The 21,943-nt window shown below is 40.1% G+C and overlaps 1 protein-coding gene across 1 annotated transcript; it reads left to right on the forward strand.

The window, feature by feature from the left end:
* The first annotated feature begins 542 nt into the window (after positions 1–542).
* Positions 543–20,796, forward strand: LOC147838813 (macrophage mannose receptor 1). Its single transcript, XM_087300983.1, has 8 exons — positions 543–909; positions 14,130–14,504; positions 14,588–14,932; positions 15,126–15,488; positions 18,959–19,339; positions 19,471–19,500; positions 19,616–19,686; positions 20,252–20,796. Exons 1-8 carry the CDS (start codon positions 813–815, stop codon positions 20,330–20,332), a joined length of 1,743 nt encoding a protein of 580 aa, XP_087157109.1. The 5' UTR covers positions 543–812; the 3' UTR covers positions 20,333–20,796.
* The last annotated feature ends 1,147 nt before the right edge of the window (positions 20,797–21,943 follow it).

Genomic DNA, 21,943 nt, shown 5'->3' on the forward strand with positions numbered 1-21,943 from the left:
AGTTAACAACTTTTTGTGTAAATGTGGGCAATTCTGTTTGAGATAATTTTTCTTTTGTTTCCAGAGCTAGGAGCAATCCGTCAGTATCACTTTTTGTCTGTGCCTATGATCTGGACTGATGCTCAGAGTTTCTGCAGACAGAATTACACTGATCTAGCCACCATTGATAACATGGAGGAAATGAACAGGTTGATTGACACAGTCAATGGCAGTTACAGTGGATTGGCGTGGATTGGTCAGTATGATGATGTAAACAGCTGGAGATGGTCACTGGAAGACAATGATTTCTATCAGGAAGGAGAAAGAGATTACAGGAACTTTTATCATGAACCTGACAATTCTGGTGGGAAGGAACTATGTGTTTATATGGATGGTTATGGAAAATGGTTTGATTATTCATGTTACAATTCATTACAGTTTATATGCTATGATGGTAAGAACCTTTTGTTTGGTTCTCAACAAAAAATCTGTAATTGTTTTCCCCTAAATTGCACTCATGTGTATGTATATTTGTTATATTTCATCCATCAGGAAGACAGAATGCCACACAGATTTACATCAGAATCACTGATAGTAAGAACTGGACTGAGGCTCATAGATACTGCAGAGATCATTACACAGATCTCGTCAATGTAAGAAATCAGAGTGAAAACCAGAAGATCCTTGAGACAGCAGGTGGAGGAGTCTGGATTGGACTGTACAGAAACAGAACTTGGTCTGACCAGCGGAATACCAGTAATGAAAACTGGAGACCACAAATTCTTGATTCTGTGTTGCAACCAGATAATGGCGAAGATGGGTTGCAACCAGAAATGAGTCATCAGCACTGTACTGCTGTTTCATTTGGTAATTCAGGTCGATGGACAGATGAGGTCTGTGTATCTAGCATGCCTTTTTTCTGCTACAACAGTAAGTTCACTCCCTATAGTAATAATTTCAGCTATGGGTTTGTTGTTTGGACTATACGTTAACTTATTTCATGCAAAGTTTCTTACTCGGGGCAGTACTAAAAAATAACAAGCATTTTGTATGAGGTCTCTTTTTCAATGCAGTTTTAAAAGATCAGAGGGGTTGATATAGATAGAGACATGAGATGTTTTGCAATAAATATTGTTTTGTAATGACCAAAACTGCATTTTTAGCCTGAAGAGTGAGAAAATGGGCGAATGAATGCCAGCAAGTTGGCATAGCTCAGCAAGTGCTGGTGATTATTTATTAGTAGAATGTATAACCAGTGCATGTGGAGCGAACAGTAACACTTTTCACTTCAGAGCCTCTCACATCAGACTGAAGAGATCTTCTACTGAGCTGTTTTTACAAAGCAGTAATTCCATCAGTGTGGGCGACTATGTGTACAACAGCGGTGGAACATGGTTTATTTCCTGTTCCCTGGACATTTCACTGGCGGCTAAAAGAGCTGTTTCTACTAAAAGAGCAGCACGGTCAAGCAACACATCTTTTTAAAGATTTCATTCCAACCATGTGTTTCTCGATGCAGTGGTTCCCTCTCCCCGGATGACAGACACAAGCACTATATGACATGTCTGGGGTTGCAGCCTGTTGAAGAAGTGCTCGTTGACAGCTCATGCCTTCAGTGCTAGGGCATGACTAATGAGCAATTTGCAAGGTCGCTGAGCACTACTGCTGCTCTCTGCAAGTTGGTTAGCACACGGTAACAGTAGGTGCTTAATCCTCAACTTTAGACCAGCAGACCCCATTCACAGTGTGGTTCATCCAAATTTCAATTGAGTGAGATGGTGCAACCCCTGGGATTACTCTCATTAAATGACACAGAGAACCAGATGTCCATCGCTGCATCTGAGGTTGGGTTAACATGTTCTAATGATAGTTCAGACCCACTTCCGCCCTCTGAGGTTGCCAGTGAGGTCTTGGACTTGGAATCAGACATGTAAGTTATTCTAACCGGAGCTGCTTCTGAGTTGGGGTTGGAGATGGCTTGTCCTCCAGCTCGACCTTTGGACCCATTAGATGGGTGTTACTTACGGGGCAGGAAGAAGGTCTAACCTTCCATGCCCCCCTGTCCCCTTGCAGTGAGTTCATGCATGCAATGAGTGCACCTTTCTCTGCCTGGTCCTAATGCACTCCTGCCCTCACTACCCTTGAAAACAGAGCAGCCTGGTGGTACAAAGCAATTTCCTCAGGTGGTGCACGATCTCGCAGTCAACTTTTGCCCACAAGGCACCGCTACCTGGAGGAGTCTGCCTAGGCTCCCGTAAAAGGCGTGTAGATTATCTGAATCATTTGTGGCCAGAGTCTATACAACTGTGAGCCAGGCCTCCTTCGCCTTTAACATTATGGCCACCTATCAGCACTACCAGGCGCAGAAGTTGACTGAGCTGCAGGAGGCTGAAATGGGCAAGTCGATGAGCGAAGTCATCAATCAGAGGGCTCGGAAAACTGCTCTCCCCACTTTCCTGGGGAGAGGGCCGGGGATCACAGTCAGCAACATGGACTTCAAAATTATTGCTGTCCTCTGGGCCGATGGTAACCAAATTGTCAATAAAAGAGCAGTTTTCTCTCTCTCTGGGTGTGCAAATCCTAGCCTTGCCAGTCTGGGACAATCCGCCTTCCAGCTCTCAGCTATGGCCCACATCGCCACGGGCTCTGAGGGTGCAAGAAGACGGTCTCATTTTGCTCACTCCTCCAGCCTTATTGTGGGATCTAGGGAGAAGGGTAAGAGACAATTTCTTATTTTCAGCTCTTTCTCAAGATGCTCCACTTCCCGATCTGCCCCTCTTCTAGCACATCAGTGATGGTTCCAATGATGCCATTAGCGATAGCTCTGCCAGACTTTTTTTAACCATGCAGCTGATGTGCTTTCATGAAAGCGAGCGTCTCAAGAAGAGTGGAGACTCCACCCTGGTACAGTCCAGCTGATATGGGAGCACTTTAGGTCGACCTGGGATCTCGTGAAAACACCCATTGCCAGTTATTTTATTTTTGTTCCCTGATTTTTCTTAGAGAATTGTGCTTGGAATTCAGGTCAGCCTACTCTCACATTATTCTGAGACCCCAGCCTGGTTATGTGCTCAAGGTTTCTACCTCCCCATTTAGAGACCAGGTGGTGAATCTACAACTGCTGCCCACAGAGGAGGCAGACTCAACCCTTTCATGTCTTTATGTGGACCGTACGCAGAATATAAGATCTTCTGAGCAGCTCTTTATTTGTTATGGTGGTCAGCAAAAGGGAAGAGTCATATCAAAAAAAGGGGTTTGTCCAATGGATAGTTGATGCCATTGCCGTTGTCTATCAGTGCCAGCCATGTACCCAGGGAGTGAGAGCACACTCAACATGAAGTGTCACCTCCTCTTGGGTGTTAGTAAATCGTGCCTCTTTTATAAATATATGTAGAGCTGCGGGCTGGGTTACACCTAACACATTTACAAACTTTTATATTTTCAAGGAAGCCTTGTTTTCTCCTTATAACTGGGCAAACCAGGTCAATCAGGAGGAAACTAAGCTCAGTGTCAAAAACGCTTGCTACACCATGCGTGTGCTTATTTCACTCTGCTAAAGCGGATCCGCTATTTGGTAAACCATAGAGAGTTTCTCCCACTTCGGGCACTTGCGTGTTTCCCAATGTACTGTCATACTTTAAAAAATCCCTAGATTACAATAAGCTAGGTAAAAGTGTAACCCAGGTTACTGTAGTCCTTATCAAGCCCTTTAACCAAATAAATAAATAAGAACAATAACTGGAGTACATGTAAAATAATTTTATTTGTATTTTGTAATAGTCACAATGTTATCAAAAAGAAAAAAAGAAACATTATATAATCGTAGAATACAGATAAAATTAAATGCATCTATTTAACTGCGAGTGAAAAAAATACTAGCTCCGCCTCCCGGAATGACGTCATCTGCGCGCGTTGAGTTGAGAGAGAGGCAGAATCACAGCGTGAGAGAGGAGTGAAACGAGAGAAACGTGAACAGCTGGAGCGAGCTTGCGGCCCGCGTCGTGTATAGCTGTAAAATTTGAGAAATTAGAAGTAAAACAAGCAGTTGAAACTTGATTTAGTTGCTGTAATATACTACTGTCCGTACTCAAACCCCCAATCGCGTTTGGACCAAGGACAGGAATCGTCTGAAGCACAGATCTGATTAGGCTGTATTTTTTTTTTGGTTCATAAGTGATTTTTTCTTCAACTATAACTACTATATTTCTTGGTTGGGTTTTTTTTTTTGTGTGTTCTTTTCCTCTGTTTTTGTTTTTCCATCTCCTCTGTTCGTGATCCTGACACCTGACATTTGGAGTGTGGAGTTCTAGAAGTCCAAAGTATTCTTGTTTCTGCCATCTTGGAGGACATTCGCTGTTGGTGGAAACTGGCGAGCCGCCCGGTTCTATGGAACCAATATTTCGTGTTGCCCAATTCATCTGATTGGTAGGAAATTTGAGTTTATATTTTCCATCGTCTATCGGACACAGGAACGACTGGAAACCAGAGTCATATTTAGTTCTATTTTTCTGGAACTGAGCTACTAATCAGTGTTAAAACAAAACACTGCAACGGGTGCATTATAAACATTTGAGTTTATTAAACTGAACTTGAACATTTCGCAACCAAAGAGGTGACCAATCATATTTGTTTGATGGACTAGTGAATTATTTTGCCGAATCACTTTGGTATCTGACAAGAAATTATTTTCTGGGTTCAATTTTCTAGCCGTTTTTTTCCTAATTGAAGTGTTTCAATTATTACTATGGTCTTACTTACCTGAGGAGTGCTGAAGTTGTTTATATTTACCTTTTACATTTTGTTTTTGTGAAGAAAACACTTGACATAGTGTGAAAAGCCTTTATTTTATTTTATTACTTTATATTTGGGGAAATATACATTTCAAAGTCCAAATTTGAGAATAATTAGTTTGTTATTTTATTTAATTTATTTCATTTCTCACTAATATTTACAATATAAATCATATATATTTTGATACAAAAATTCCTGTCTTGTGTCATCATTTCCCTTGTCTTGCTGCAAAGTTGGCTCCAGAGCGAACTTAAACTTCTGATAACTTGGTCCAAAGTTGATAGTATAATATTGTAATCTCCTTGGTTTCTATATCGTGCGGGTTACAGTTAAGTTGGCGAGCCAGCCAGGAGTCTAATTATTGCAGCAAGGGTGTCAAACGACAAGAAAAAGGGAATTGTATCAGTAGCAAACCGTTTTAAAAATTTGAGCTGTCATAATGGATGTCGTAAGACGAGAAAATATAAATGTAGCGAACTCTCTCATAGTAAGCGGTCTAACGTTAACTGAGTTAGATAATGAGCTGGAAGCATATTTGCTGAGATACGGCTCTATCCGTCGCAACGTGATAATTGATGACCCAGCATCAGACTTTCACAAGCTGCTGATTGTGGAGTTTAATGAAAACTCTGCGTTTCAAACTTTGCATCCCCATTTGCCCCTGACTTTGGGAAGTCTTTCTGATCCAAGCATTACCTTTCGGGTACGCGCTTTAGCCGCTGTGTGTGACCCACCTGTCGTTAGCACTGCCACTGAAGGGTACCTTGAGCAATTGAAGGCCATAGCCAAAGAGAGTGGAAGGCCTTTCCAAACCGTGTTGCAGGAGGAGTTAGAGAAACTTAAAGAAACTCATTCAGTAGACCAAACTCTAGCAGAATCTCAAAAGATAGAGGTTGCTGACACACAGTCTAGAGATAACACTCTGATTTCTGAGTCATCTAATGTAGCAGAGATAGACCCCCAAGATTCCGAATCCAAAAACCCAACCAAGAATAGAATCATTTATGTGTCCCCGCCTTCACCCGAAACTACCGCTGATGATAACCTTACAACAGTTTTTCCTTCCTCTTCGACAAACATAATGGGCGATCCCCAGGTTCAAAGAATGGTAGTTGAGCATGTAGTAAAAACGAGTGATGCAATGATGTCTCAGCAGACATCCATTCGTCTTAGGGTCTTTTCAGGGAAGAGTCCCCGCCCCCCTAACGAACCTGATTATGACACCTGGCGTGCCAGTGTTGACTATTTGCTTAATGACCCATCTATTTCAGACCTGCATAGAACACGTAAAATCCTGGACAGTCTCTTACCTCCAGCCGCAGATGTAGTTAAACATGTGCGTCCCCCAGCCCTTCCTGCTGTCTATCTTGAGTTGCTGGAGTCCGTTTATGGTTCTGTTGAAGATGGAGACGAACTGTTAGCAAAACTAATGGGTACTTTTCAGAATCAAAATGAAAAATCACCCGACTATCTCCATCGCCTTCAAGTCCTGTTAAGCGCAGTAATCAGGCGAGGTGGTAAAAAGAGAGTGAACGTGACCGTTATCTTATAAAACAGTTCTGTAGAGGGTGCTGGGATAGCCGCCTCATTGTTGATCTTCAGCTTGAGAAAAAAGAGGGCCAGTTACTTACCTTCGCTGAATTAACCATACTAATTCGAACTCAGGAAGACAAAAATGCTTCTAAGGAGGAGCGTATGAGGAAACACTTTGGGATGACAAAGCCAGCAAATGTTTACCCAAAGACACGAGCTATCTCAAACCAAGTGTCAGCTTGTGCATGCGACGTGTCTAGCCCTTATAGTTCCGAAGCAGGATCTTTAAAGAAACAAGTCGCAGAAATTCAAGCTCAAGTCGCCACTTTAAAACAGTCTCCTGATAAAAAGAGTATTAAAGGTCAATCAGAAAGGGCTGAGTTAGTTGCTTTAAAGAGGACTGTTGAAGACCTTTGCGTTCAGGTGGCTGCTGTAAAAGCATCTGTTGCTGAGGGACTAAAAGGGAACAATCCAGAGCAATCAGAAATTGCCAGATTGCAGCGACAGGTAGCAGAGCTACAAGCACAAGGTATTGTACAGAAAGCATATCAAGCTCCTCATGTGCAGAGATCCCCTGGAACTGAAATTGACAGAGCTCTCAAGAAAGAGCCTTTAAGAACTAACAGACCTAGGCCAGGGTACTGTTTTCGATGCGGAGATGATGGGCATTTGGCAGTCAACTGCGAAAACTCTGCAAATCCTCCAAAAGTTGAGGAAAAGCGGCTCAAGCTGAGAGAGCAGCAGCATCAGTGGGATATCCTACATGGAAGACCCGCCCAGTTTTTAAACTAGGTGAGGTCTCTATAGCGGGGCATATGGAGGCCAAACTTTATAATAGCCGCCCTGGATGTTATAAACAGATACCCGAGCTCAGTCAAACCACTGTGTCTTTCAAACATTTACCCAAAGGTCTGGTAGGAACCAAATGTACAGCCCAAGTCACCATTGGGGGGATGGAGGTAAACTGCCTTATAGACACGGGGTCGCAGGTCACCACAATACCCCATTCGTTTTACAAAGCACATTTATCTGATTTCCCTTTGGAGCCCTTGAAAAATCTACTGGAGGTAGAAGGAGCTAATGGACAGGCTGTGCCATATTTAGGGTACATCGAACTTACCTTGAAATTCCCCAAAGAATTCATCGGGGCAGAGGTTGAGGTTCCTACATTAGCTTTAGTTGTTCCAGATTTAACCAGTTTTTCCCAAATTTTAGTTGGAACAAACTCGTTAGATGTGCTTTATGGTAAATGTGCTCAAGATTGTGCAGCTGATGTCAAGTCTAGTTTTCCTGGCTATCAAGCTGTGCTTAAAGTGTTGGAAGCTAGATGGAGGCAGGCCAGCAGTGAAACCCTTGGTTATGTAAAATTCAAGGGAAACTCCCCTGAGATAGTACCTGCAGGAGGAATGGTGGTGTTAGAGGGTCAAGCCCATTTTCATGGTCCCCACACAGAAAAACTGGTAACACTCGAACCACCCTCCGTTCCTTTGCCCAATGGTCTTCTTATTGCTAGTTGCTTGCACACATCACCGAATAAACGTCTTTCCAAGCTGTCAGTTCTGTTAAGAAATACCACGCAAACTGACATAGCAGTTCCTCCTAAAGTCATGTTAGCCGAGATTCATGCTATTCAAAGTGTCCTGAACCAGCATCATCAGAGTTCAGATGCTAAAGCTGAAGAGTCAATACCCACCTGTGCCAACTTAACATTTGACTTTGGCGACTCTCTGCCCACGACCTGGAAAGAAAGGATAACAAAACTGTTAAACTCTATGCCGGAAGTTTTCTCCCTGCATGATTTGGATTTTGGTCACACAAAGAAGGTCAAGCACCAAATAAAGTTAAATGACGAGACACCATTCAAACAAAGGGCCAGGCCCATACATCCCCAAGACATAGATGCTGTGAGGAGGCACCTCCAAGAGTTGCTAGTTACTGGTGTTATCCGGGAGTCTGATTCTCCATTTGCTTCACCCATAGTTGTTGTCCGGAAAAAGGATGGCTCAGTGCGGCTATGTGTTGACTTCCGGAAGCTAAATGCACAGACAATAAAAGACGCCTATGCGTTACCAAATTTAGAGGAGGCTTTCTCCACACTGACGGGCTCAAAATGGTTTTCTGTGCTCGATCTGAAGTCTGGGTTTTATCAAATAGAGATGGAGGAAGTTGATAAGGCCAAGACTGCATTTGTCTGTCCACTTGGCTTCTGGGAGTTCAACCGTATGCCGCAGGGAATTACAAATGCCCCTAGCACCTTTCAAAGGATTATGGAACGGTGCATGGGAGATCTAAATCGGAAGCAAGTCCTTGTCTTTATTGATGACCTCATTGTTTTTTCTGATACTTTAGAGGAACATGAGTCCCGGTTGTTGCAAGTCCTAAACCGACTTAAGGAGTATGGATTGAAATTGTCACCTGAGAAGTGCCGGTTCTTCCAAACCTCAGTGAAGTACCTTGGCCACATTGTTTCTCACAATGGGGTGGAAACAGACCCTGCAAAGGTAGAAGCTTTAAAGACCTGGCCAAGGCCAAGAAACCTAAAAGAGCTAAGGTCCTTTTTAGGCTTCGCTGGATATTACAGGAGGTTTGTGCGTGACTTTTCAAAGATAGTTAAACCGTTAACTGACCTTACTGCAGGATATCCTCCTCTTAGAAAGAGTTGTAACACGAAGCAGAAAGACTGTGAATATTTCAATCCCAAAGCGGAATTTGACACTCGATGGACTACAGACTGTCAGGATGCATTTGACTCCATAATCGACCATCTCACATCTGCACCTATATTGGGCTTTGCAAACCCCAAACATCCCTATGTGCTACACACCGATGCAAGTACCACCGGGCTCGGTGCAGCTTTGTACCAAGAACAAGAGGGGCAGCTGCGAGTCATAGCTTATGCTAGTAGAGGGTTGACTAAAGGTGAGAGCAGGTACCCTGCACATAAACTTGAATTTTTAGCGCTAAAATGGGCTGTAACTTCCAAGTTTAATGACTACCTTTACGGTGCAGAATTTACTGTTGTGACAGATAGCAACCCTCTAACATATATATTAACTTCGGCAAAACTTGACGCTACCAGTTACCGCTGGTTGTCCAGTCTATCGACTTATAATTTTAAGCTGCAGTACAGGGCAGGGAGTCAAAACCAAGATGCAGATGGTCTCTCTCGAAGGCCACATGGTGAGCTGGTGGATGACCTAACCTCACTAAAAGAGAGGGAAAGGATTAGGCAATTCACTTTGCACCATCTTATGGAGTCAGAAGATGAGTCACCTGTTGTGATGGCAGAAGTAGTGAAAGCGATCTGCGAAAAGCATCATGTAGTTGGGTCACCCCAAGGACTCCGTTGTATCCCTTCGATTACTTTGGTTGAGTCTCTTACCCACTGTGTGGATGTCCTTCCATACGAGTTCCAGCATGAGGATGAACATGGTCTCCCAAGTCTCCCTCATCTCTCACAAGCTGCTTTGGCAGAGTTGCAGAGAAAGGATCCAGAGTTGAAAATTGTCATTGAAAGAGTGGAAAGTGGGGTTAAGCCTTGTAAGTTAAGGGAACTATCTTCTGCTGTGAGCTTATGGTTAAAGGAATGGAAGCGTCTTGAGTTGAGGAGTAATGTTCTGTACAGAAAGAGGCAGGAACACGGAGCTTCATCATACCAGTTGGCTTTACCTACCTCACTTAGAAACACCGTATTACAGAGTCTCCATGATGACATGGGTCATCTTGGTATTGAACGAACACTGGATCTTGTGAGGACAAGATTTTTTTGGCCGAAAATGTCTCATGCAGTGGTACAGAAGGTAAAAACCTGTGAACGCTGTGTTCGGCGGAAAACACCTCCTGAAAAAGCAGCTCCTTTGGTTAATATTCAAACAAGTAGGCCCCTTGAGTTGGTGTGCATTGATTTCCTATCCTTAGAGCCGGACCAAAGCAACACTAAGAACATTCTGGTTATCACTGACCATTTTACAAAGTATGCTATGGCCATACCTACTCGAAACCAAACTGCCCAAACAGTTGCAAAAAGTCTTTGGGACCACTTCTTAATACACTATGGGTTTCCCGAGAAGCTGCATAGTGACCAAGGAGCCGACTTTGAGTCACGTACTGTCAAGGAGCTGTGTAAGGTTGCAGGAATACACAAGGTCAGAACAACCCCATACCACCCTAGGGGGAATCCAGTGGAACGATTTAATCGTACACTGCTCCAAATGCTTGGAACACTGGAAAATGAGAGGAAATCTAGGTGGAAGGAGTATGTAAAACCCCTAGTGCATGCCTATAATTGCACCAGGCATGACACAACTGGATATACTCCCTACGAGCTCATGTTTGGGCGACAACCTCGTCTTCCTGTTGACTTGGCATTCGGGTTGCCAGTGGACACTCCCAACAAGTCTCACTCACAGTATGTGGAAAACTTAAAGAATCGTTTACGTGAAAGTTACGAGATGGCTACCAAAAATGCTGGAAAGATTGCAGAACGTAACAAGCAAAGGTTTGACAAGCATGTAGTTGCCTTAACTCTGGAAGAAGGTGACCGAGTTCTAGTGAGGAATGTGCGTTTGCGAGGCAAACATAAATTAGCTGACAAATGGGAGCAAAATGTTCATGTTGTTGTCAAGAAAGCACATAACCTACCGGTGTATACTGTCAAACCAGAAGGAAAGGATGGTCCGTTACGAACTTTACACCGTGACCTCTTGTTACCCTGTGGATTTTTGCAATCAAATAAGCTTGTAGAACCACCAAAACAGAAACCAGCCAGGAAGCCTCTAACCAGATTTTCCCTTAACAATGAGATGCAGGAATCAGACTTAATTTCCGAAAACTCAGAATCTGAGGAGGAACACATCGTCAGTAATGTGCCTGAAGGAACATTAAGTTTTGAAACTCAAATTATTGTTGGTCCTGAGTACATACCAGTTGGGGAGTCTGGTGTTAGCTTAACAGTCCTCGATCCTGCTGTGGAAGACGTGTCTGTTCCGGAATCTGTAGTAAGTAATCCAGAAGAACCTGCAAAGAAACACTTACCTGGTGTGGAACCTGTGGAAAAAGAAACAAATGAGTTAATTGAAGTAGAAAAAAATGCCAATGCACTTGAGTCAAGTAACACTGTGCCATGTGTCCTGACTGAGAAAAACTCTGAGTCAGAGCAATCCTCAGAGCTTTGGAGTGAGTCTCCTGATCAAACAGCCAAGAATGTGCTAGATAGTTTTGAGTGGGAAACTGAACAAAATCTGATACCCAGCAATGTGGGACATACTGAAATTTTGCAGAATGAGCAACCCACTTGTAATGAACCGGATGATATTTTACTCAGACGATCACAGAGGGAGCGACGGCCTCCCAAGAAGTTTGAATATCCCCAGTTAGGGAATCCACTTACCTTAGTTATACAGTCTTTGTTACAAGGCCTTGATACAGCTCTCTGTTCTTCTTTAGAGAAGTCAGTTGTTGCTCCAGTGCGTCATCTGTGAATTCTATTTGCTGTGCAATGCAAAGGGACTTGCATGTATTCGAGAGGGGAGGGTGTAACCCAGGTTACTGTAGTCCTTATCAAGCCCTTTAACCAAATAAATAAATAAGAACAATAACTGGAGTACATGTAAAATAATTTTATTTGTATTTTGTAATAGTCACAATGTTATCAAAAAGAAAAAAAGAAACATTATATAATCGTAGAATACAGATAAAATTAAATGCATCTATTTAACTGCGAGTGAAAAAAATACTAGCTCCGCCTCCCGGAATGACGTCATCTGCGCGCGTTGAGTTGAGAGAGAGGCAGAATCACAGCGTGAGAGAGGAGTGAAACGAGAGAAACGTGAACAGCTGGAGCGAGCTTGCGGCCCGCGTCGTGTATAGCTGTAAAATTTGAGAAATTAGAAGTAAAACAAGCAGTTGAAACTTGATTTAGTTGCTGTAATATACTACTGTCCGTACTCAAACCCCCAATCGCGTTTGGACCAAGGACAGGAATCGTCTGAAGCACAGATCTGATTAGGCTGTATTTTTTTTTTGGTTCATAAGTGATTTTTTCTTCAACTATAACTACTATATTTCTTGGTTGGGTTTTTTTTTTTGTGTGTTCTTTTCCTCTGTTTTTGTTTTTCCATCTCCTCTGTTCGTGATCCTGACACCTGACATTTGGAGTGTGGAGTTCTAGAAGTCCAAAGTATTCTTGTTTCTGCCATCTTGGAGGACATTCGCTGTTGGTGGAAACTGGCGAGCCGCCCGGTTCTATGGAACCAATATTTCGTGTTGCCCAATTCATCTGATTGGTAGGAAATTTGAGTTTATATTTTCCATCGTCTATCGGACACAGGAACGACTGGAAACCAGAGTCATATTTAGTTCTATTTTTCTGGAACTGAGCTACTAATCAGTGTTAAAACAAAACACTGCAACGGGTGCATTATAAACATTTGAGTTTATTAAACTGAACTTGAACATTTCGCAACCAAAGAGGTGACCAATCATATTTGTTTGATGGACTAGTGAATTATTTTGCCGAATCACTTTGGTATCTGACAAGAAATTATTTTCTGGGTTCAATTTTCTAGCCGTTTTTTTCCTAATTGAAGTGTTTCAATTATTACTATGGTCTTACTTACCTGAGGAGTGCTGAAGTTGTTTATATTTACCTTTTACATTTTGTTTTTGTGAAGAAAACACTTGACATAGTGTGAAAAGCCTTTATTTTATTTTATTACTTTATATTTGGGGAAATATACATTTCAAAGTCCAAATTTGAGAATAATTAGTTTGTTATTTTATTTAATTTATTTCATTTCTCACTAATATTTACAATATAAATCATATATATTTTGATACAAAAATTCCTGTCTTGTGTCATCATTTCCCTTGTCTTGCTGCAAAGTTGGCTCCAGAGCGAACTTAAACTTCTGATAACTTGGTCCAAAGTTGATAGTATAATATTGTAATCTCCTTGGTTTCTATATCGTGCGGGTTACAAAAGCACATTTACAACCCTCAATCTAATTCTATTCTTATTTATTACCATACAATGTTAATTAAAGGGCCTAGGGGATGTTGGGAGGTTGCACCCTTGGTGATGCTTGAGCACTCAAGCTATGATTGGCAAACTTCACATCAGGGGTGTGACAGCCTCAAGTGCTGTGGTGTTTTCCATACACTGTCCCATTCAATGTCTAGAAATCTCCCATTTGTGGCTAAAGACTAGGGCCAGACGGAATCTGCGGACAATTTTTGCTATTTCTGCTGAGAATTTAGGTAAAAGTCTACGGTTTTCTGCAGAATTTTTTGGGATTATCATAACTAAAACCTTAATATATGACATAAAAATAATATCTTTTTAACTTTTATTTAATGTTTAATATGCAGATCCAATTAGATTCACTTTATTTGGTAAATAAAGCAAGTTTGTCATATACTATATCTAGTAAAAGACAGAAAATGTTACTGTACAAACTGCATTGTACATTAATCTGATAAACATTTTCACATTAGTCAATAATGTTACTGAAATTAATAAAAAAATTAAATAAATATTAATTTACACACATTTACTCAAGTAAATAAACAGAATTAATGATGGGCTAAAAATCTGCTAAAAATCTGCTAAAAATCTGCGGAATTCTGCGCGCTCAGATTCCGGGTGGGCCTACTAAAGACACACGTTTTCGTTCCCTCTTCAGGGAACGTGAGTTACGTTAGTAACCTGGATGATTTGGTACCGGTATTTAAAAAAAAAACTAACCCTCATCTTGACCCATAATATTACCTTATTTACAAAATCCTGGTTTCTGACCAGAAATGCAACCGTTTTTTGTTACTTTCAGGAAACTGCACACAATCTACATGTACCCGTCAGTATCATTTGGTGTCTGACCCTAAAACCTGGGCTGAAGCTCAGAGTTTCTGCAGACAGAATTACAACGATCTGGCCACCGTTGATAACATGGATGAAATGAAGATACTCTTCAAAACAGTACGTGGGACTTTCTATGGCAAGGCTTGGATTGGTCTGTACGATGATCTGGACAGCTGGAGATGGTCACTGAATAATATAGCTTTACATGGAGGATATAAAAACTGGTATGTCCAGCAACCTCTTAACTGGGGTGGACAAAGTCTGTGTGTGTATTTGTCTGCTTATCGAGGAATATGGAGAGAATTCTCTTGCTCACAGATGTACCTCTTTGTTTGTTATGATGGTAAGAACTGCTCCTGGCTTTCAAACAATTACGACACCATATGACACCATAATCACTAAACAATTGTTTTGTTTTTACCGCAGGAAGAGTGAATGCTAGCTCAAGTTATGTGCTTGTTAATCAGTACAAATCCTGGACTGATGCTCAAAGTTACTGCAGAGAACATCACACAGACCTCGTCAGTATCAGGAATGAGATTGAAAACTACATGGTTCAGAGATTACTTCCAAACTCTAATAATGTTTGGATTGGACTGTACAGAAGCAGGTCTTGGTCAGATCAGAGCAACTCTTCATTCAGTAACTGGAGGTCAGGACAGCCAGATAATGCTGGAAACAGTCAATACTGCACTGCTGTGTCATTCAGTGACTCTGGGAGCTGGACAGATGAAAACTGCAATACTGCTTTTCCTTTCATTTGCTACAGTGGTGAGTAGAACATTTACACAATAGCTTCTGATGGCTTGCATTCTTTGGAGTGTTTACAAGAATAATGCATTAGTTTTTTTATTTGAAGATTGATTAAGTCAAAGTAAAAAATAAAATCTTAATAATACTAATAATTATAATAATAATAATGATTAATAAGAACTCTTAATTTGCACATATTGACTTGCACTAGCATCATCCCGTCAGTATTACTTTGTGTCCGAGTCTATGAACTGGACTGAAGCTCAGAGATTCTGCAGACTGAGTTACACTGATCTGGCCACCATTAATAACATGGAGGAAATGAACAGGCTGATTAACACAGTCAATGGCAGTTACAATGGTTCAGCCTGGATTGGACTGTACGATGATGTGAACAGCTGGAGATGGTCACTGGAAGACAATGATTTCTATCAGGAAGGAGAAAGAGATTACAGGAACTGGTATCATGAACCAAACAACATGGGGGGCAAGGAATTATGTGTGTACATGCAACACAGTGGATACTGGTTTGATACGCCCTGTGACAATTCATACCCATTTGTCTGCTATAATGGTAAGAAATTCAAGCAAAAAAGTAAAAATCTGTTATTAATTATTATTACTATTTTGAGATTAGAAGTTAGCATAATTTGCCTTTGGGTATGTTTTAACAACAATTTAAAGGGTTAGTTCACACAAAAATAACACTTATGTTATTAAGTTATCAATTATCCATCTTTATGTTGTACTGAACCTTCAAAGCAAAAATTAAGGTGTTTTAGGTGAAATCTGAGCGCTCTCTCATTATCCATAGACATTCCATCCATAGACTTCAAGCACCAAAAATAAATAAATAATAAAGTTGTTATTTTAAAAAAAAATGGTTGAACCTGGAATCCAGGAGGAACAATGCGGTTTTCGTCCAGGCCGTGGTACACTGGAGCAGCTCTATACCCTCACCAGGGTGCTCTAGGGTTCATGGGAGTATGCCCAACCAGTCCATATGTGTTTTGTGGACCTGGAGAAGGCATTCGATCGTGTCCCTCGTGGCATTCTGTGGTGGGTGCTCGGGGAGTATGGGGTCAGAGGCGACCTGTTGAGGGCCATCTTGTCCCTGTAGGAATAGAGTAGGAGTCTGGTTCGCTTTGCCGGTTATAAGTCAGATTTGTACCTAGTGCATGTTGGACTCCGGCAGGGCTGCCCTTGGGCTGGAGGGAGTCCGGTTCAGGGACCACAAGATTTCATCTATGTTATTCGCAGACGATGTTGTTCTGTTGGCTTCATCGAACATGGACCTTAAGCATGCGCTGGGGCGGTTTGCTGCCGAGTGTTACGCGGCTGGGATGAGAATCAGCACCTCCATGTGCGAGGCCATGGTGCTCCACCGGAAAAAGGTGGTTTGCCATCTCCAGGTTGGAGTAAAGTCCTTACCCCAGGTGGAGGAGTTTAAGTATCTCGGTGTTTTGTTCAAGAGGGAACAAAGTGAGGAAAGGATGGAACGTGAGATTGACAGGCAGATTGGTGCAGCGGCAGCAGTAATGCGGTCCATGTATCGGTCCGTTGTGGTGAAAAAGTAGCTGAGCCGAAAGGCAAAGCTTTCGATTTACCGGTCAATCTACGTTCCTACCCTCACCTATGGTCATGAGCTTTGGGTCATGACCGAAAGGACAAGATCTCGGATACAAGTGGCCGAAATTTGTTTCCTTTTCAGGGTGGCAGGGCGCACTCTTATGGATAGGGTGAGGAGCTCTAACACCAGGCAGGAGCTTGGAGTAGAGCCGCTGCTCCTCCACATCGAGAGAAGTCAGCTGAGGTGGCTTGGGCATCTTTTTCGGATGCCTCCTGGACACCTACCTAGGGAGGTGTTCCAGGCATGTCCCACCAGGAGGAGGCCTCGGGGAAGAACCAGGACATGCTGGAGGGACTATGTCTCCCGGCTGGCCTGGGAATGTCTTGTGATCTCCCCGGAGGAGCTGGAGGAAGTGTCTGGGGAGAGGGAAGTCTGGGGTTCTCTCCTAAGACTACTGTCCCGCCGACCAGGCCCCGGAAAAGTGGCAGAAAATGAATGAATGAATTTTTTTTTTTTCATGTGCAGAAAAGTGTTCTCGTAGCTTTATAATTTTCTGATTGAACCACTGAAGGCATATTGTCCACATTTTGGTGATGTTTTTTAGTATTTCACTTTAAATGAGTATGAAACCTTACTTTATTTGGAGGATAAGGGAGCTCTCAGATTTTACCTAAAATATCTTCATTTGTTCTCAGAAGACGAATGAAGGTCCCAACGGTTTGAACCAACATGAGGATGAGTTAAAATTATCATAATTTTTTTTTTCCAACAGCTGGTTCAAACAAGTGCAGGAAAACCCAAAACAAAAACAAAGAGTAGAGCTGGGTCCGTTCTTTGTACCTTGCTTAAAAGATCTAAGATGATTTGGCAGATCCTGGATCTTTTAATCTTGATAACAGACCTCTGACTAATTTGGTTCTGTTTTGGTTTAAATCAGATTAAAATATCTGGGTGAACTGATCTGAGATTGCAGCTTATGAAGGACAGATCTATCGATTCTCAAAATCATGATCAGCAATCCAATGATTGGCTGATGGCACAGCAGCATAATGCCATCATTTGAATAATATTAAATTATCCACGTAAGCAAAGTTATATAAAATCTGTATAAACGGTTTGTTAAAAATTATACACAATCACTTTCCCCATGTGTTGTGAGCTGCAGGCTTTACACTTTCATGTGTCAAGAGTATTTAGGTATTTATTTAGTTTTATATTTTAGTGGTCCAGGCCTATTTTAGTCTCTTAGGCGGTGTAAGCAATTTAAATTAAATTTGCATCAAAAAAGCATGTTGATATTGGTAAAGGCATCTGCAACTTTTGCAAAGCATCAAATCACCGGCATACTGGCTGTCAAAACATGTGCATGACAGCAAAAGTTATTAATCCTTTATAAAAAAAAAGCAAACAAACAAACAAAAAACATTATCTTACAGAAATTGTTCTGAAGCTGGATCGGTACCTTTAAATAGTACGTATTTGTATCTAAAAAAATCTATATTAATAAATGTTCTCTTTGATCCCCTTGGGGAGAACCACCCCGTTTTTGTACTTTTATTTACTTAAGTACTTAAGTTTACTAAGTTTTATTTATTTATAAATATTTAAACTTATACAAGTTTATATGTATATAAACATAAATATTATTAATTATTCAATATCAAATATTATTAACTATTATAAATTATAAATGTGTACATATACATTTTTTTTATTTAACTTTTTCCCAATTGTATACTATAGCAGGGGTCACCAATCTCGATCCTGGAGGTCTTGGTGCCCAGCAGGGTTTAGCTCCAACTTGCCTCAACACACTTGTCTGGGTGTTTCAAGTATACCTAGTAATAAGACTTTGATTACCTTGTTCCGGTGTGTTAGATTAGGGTTGGAGCTAAAATCTGCAGGACACCGGACCTTGAGGAACAAGTTTGGTGATCCCTGATCTATAGGTTACTACTGTAAGAAAGTATCAGTATTCGGTACATACTTTAGTATTACTTTTGCTTGAAATGAGCCGATCTAATCATGTTTATATGAAATAAACCTGTTCCCAAGCAGGTTTGAGCCACCAGAACTGTTGCTATGACAACAACTCTCGGATGAGTTTTGAAGAACGAAATGATCCTGGATCTTGTCAAATCAACAATAACTGAATCCAACTAATAAACCCTAACAAGTAGACTGAACACAAAACACATGTGCATGCCAGCACCATTTTTACAAAAATCACATTTAGTAGTTTACACAAAGATTATAATAATACTGTTGCTTTCCTTTGCACTTTAAAAGTGCACTTTAAAATACACTTTCACATCTTCGCAATTTAGTCCAAAAATAATTTTGTGTCAAGAATTGCCAAAAAGTACACTTTAATTTAGATTTTAAAAAAGTCTTGTAAATTTATCCTTAGTTAAACATCCTATAATTAATGTAAAGCTATTACATAAAGATGTATTATTTGTTTCATTTTGAAGAAAGCACTCAAATATATGTTTTGGTTACTGAGAGAAACACATGGAGAGACGCTCAGAACTACTGCAGAGAGAGAAACACAGACCTGGCCAGTGTGAGAAGTGAGACAGAGCTGCAACAGATACTGAGCATTACAGGCTCTGGAAATTTTGGTTATGATATCTGGATTGGTCTGTACAGAAACAGACTGTGGTCAGATCAGAGCAACTCTTCATTCTCATACTGGCTGTCATGGACTCAGAGTAGTGATCCACAGCCAGATAATGGATTAAGTATCCCAGGACAGTATCAAGCTCAACACTGTACAACTGTTTCTTTAAAATACTTCGGCCGGTGGACAGATGAGAGATGCTTTAACAGTTTGCCTTTCTTCTGTTACAGTGGTAAGTTTCTCTAAAAATACATTTAACCAGGTTGTTACATACAATAATGAGCCCATAAAGAAAGTGAAAGATTGTAAACGCAGGGAAATTTTGATTTGACTAACAACAGTCTAATTTTTATTTTTGACCAGAGCACCAACTGACCTTTCTGAATGAGTATGGTATGTTTATGTACAATAGTACTGCATTTACACTATATTAAAACGTTACATTATTGTGAATTAGCTTTATTAACCTTTATTATTAGTCGTATTATAATTTTGTTTTTGTTTTCAGTGGTGGGACTGAGAGTGAAAGTTTCAACTCTAGACAATTTGTCTCAGATTGAACAGAAGGTCATTATACGGGTAAGTCAATGGATCATTTATCACCAGTACATAAAGATTGGTACTATAAAAGCTATAACTTTAAGCCAAAAACAAACTCTGTATATGTGGTTTGTGAGGACAATTAATAGACATTGTATTCATACAGTAAAATAATTGCTTATTAGTTGGCCCTACCCCTAAACCAAACTCTGTCAGAAAACCTGTGGCAAAGTTTGAATGTCAAAAGACACTATTAACTATGATTTTTAAGAGTTTCAAATTAAGAGGACACGGGATATGTCCTCATAATGCACCTTAAAAAAAGAAACATGTAGGTCATACGCATATCCTTGTAAACCACATTAATAAGTACACACACGCACACACACACACACACACACACACACACACACACACACACACACACACACACACACACAGATATTTTGAATAATGTGGATAAACAGTTTCTCACAGGACTACGTAGCATAATTTGCCCAATGGGGATGCAATAAACACTAGTAAATCGAATACATTAATGATGGCAAAATAATTTGACTGATATTCCAACACGTGATTTGTCATAAATCTCAAATGTTTTCAGTTACAAGAAGAGTTGATCAAACATGGAGTTTCCGGCAACTTCACCATGAGTCCAAGAGACTTGCAGAAGATCAAACCCTGATGGAGGAACCTTCACAGCACGGTGTAGCTTTGAATACAGCTTTTGGGCTTTAAAAATATGTAACTTGTTTCTAAGCTCAGAGGTCATTTAGATGAATCACTTAATCCGTTTTAGTCTATTCTAGTCGATTTTTTTCCTGATGAAGATTCAAGTATGATGATGATTTGTTTTGATTTGAAGGTGTTAATGTTACACAGATTATGGAAGTAAACTGAAGAATCAAGAAAAGAAGCTTTAATGTTTACAAGAACTTCAATCATTTATTCTTTGAATCATAATATATCTTTATGCCTGTCATTGTATTGTATTGCACTGTGTTGTAACGCAACACTAAAAATGGCTACAATTTTATACAGTATAGAAATTATTTCCAAAGGAAGATTTATTCATACACTGTAAAACACAAAAGTCAACTTTGATTTAAAAAGAGTTTTGAACTCAGCAATAAAGATAATGAGTTAATTAAATACCTCATTGTGTCAACTTAAATGGAGTAAGTTCACAGTACCTATATAGATTAGTTTTTGAACTCAAATGGTTTGTTGCAATCGATTTTCTCAAATGGTTTGAGTTGCCTTAACTTATTGAGTTGAGTTGCCTTAACTTATTGAGTACTCGGTTGGTTTAAGTTCTCTTCATTTATTGGTTTTGACTGTGCTCAAATTGCTTTTTTACTCAAATAGATCAAGTTCAAAGTGCTCGTTTAGATAACTTTTTGAACTTTAATGGTTTGTTGCAATTGGTTTCCTCAAATGGTTTGAGATACCTTAACTTATTGGGTTTTGTAGTGTATACATGAATTAGCCTTTATTTCAGTAATAATGTACTTAGTAAATTACTTTGATATAAATGCTATTTTCCCACATTTCCACAGGTTATGGTGGAGTTAAAATTGAAATTTAAAGGTGTAGAAAGTTTCAAAGCCATGAATTAAAGGGTTAATGGTAATATGAATGAGTACATGAATGTTAACATAAAAAACCTACAGTTTTAGATTAAATATAAAAGAAGAAGCATTTTAGAAAATAGTAATATGTTATATAATATAAAAGAATTACAGTTAATATTATTTATTTAATTTGTGATCATTCAATAAAATAAGTAAGAATAATTGTGAAGTCCTAAAAGGTACACAGAAAAAAAAGGTCATTACATTAAATCATTATTGCAACATAAAGAAATTACTGTAAATTAACAAAAGGAACAATTGACAAAATACCCTCATTGGGGAGTATTTACACTGCAGCAACCGGAAATGATCTTAGTTATACTGTAGTGAAACCTTTTGAATGAAATTAGCTCCTAAATCAGAAGAATGTTTAACCTGCAATAGAAACTACCTAATTAAGTATACGTTGGCTGGGTCCATGCATGCCCATACAATACACTGGCACAATAATTCAAAGAGTTACAAGACATTTGTTTATTTAACAGCCTTCATGGGATAATTGTGTTATAGGGAAATAGGTTGGTAAAGATTCTAGCTACTCACTGTGAAATCCCCTATTGAACAACAACAACAGACACTGAAAATCCCCAAAGCATTCATGCATGTAATCCACATAGTTGGACATAAGTAATTGCATGGATAATAATAGAAGTTCTTTTCTT

The sequence above is a fragment of the Danio rerio genome, chromosome 21 (assembly GCF_052040795.2).
Source record: "Danio rerio strain M-AB ecotype USA chromosome 21, GRCz13ab, whole genome shotgun sequence".
Taxonomy (NCBI): domain Eukaryota; kingdom Metazoa; phylum Chordata; class Actinopteri; order Cypriniformes; family Danionidae; genus Danio; species Danio rerio.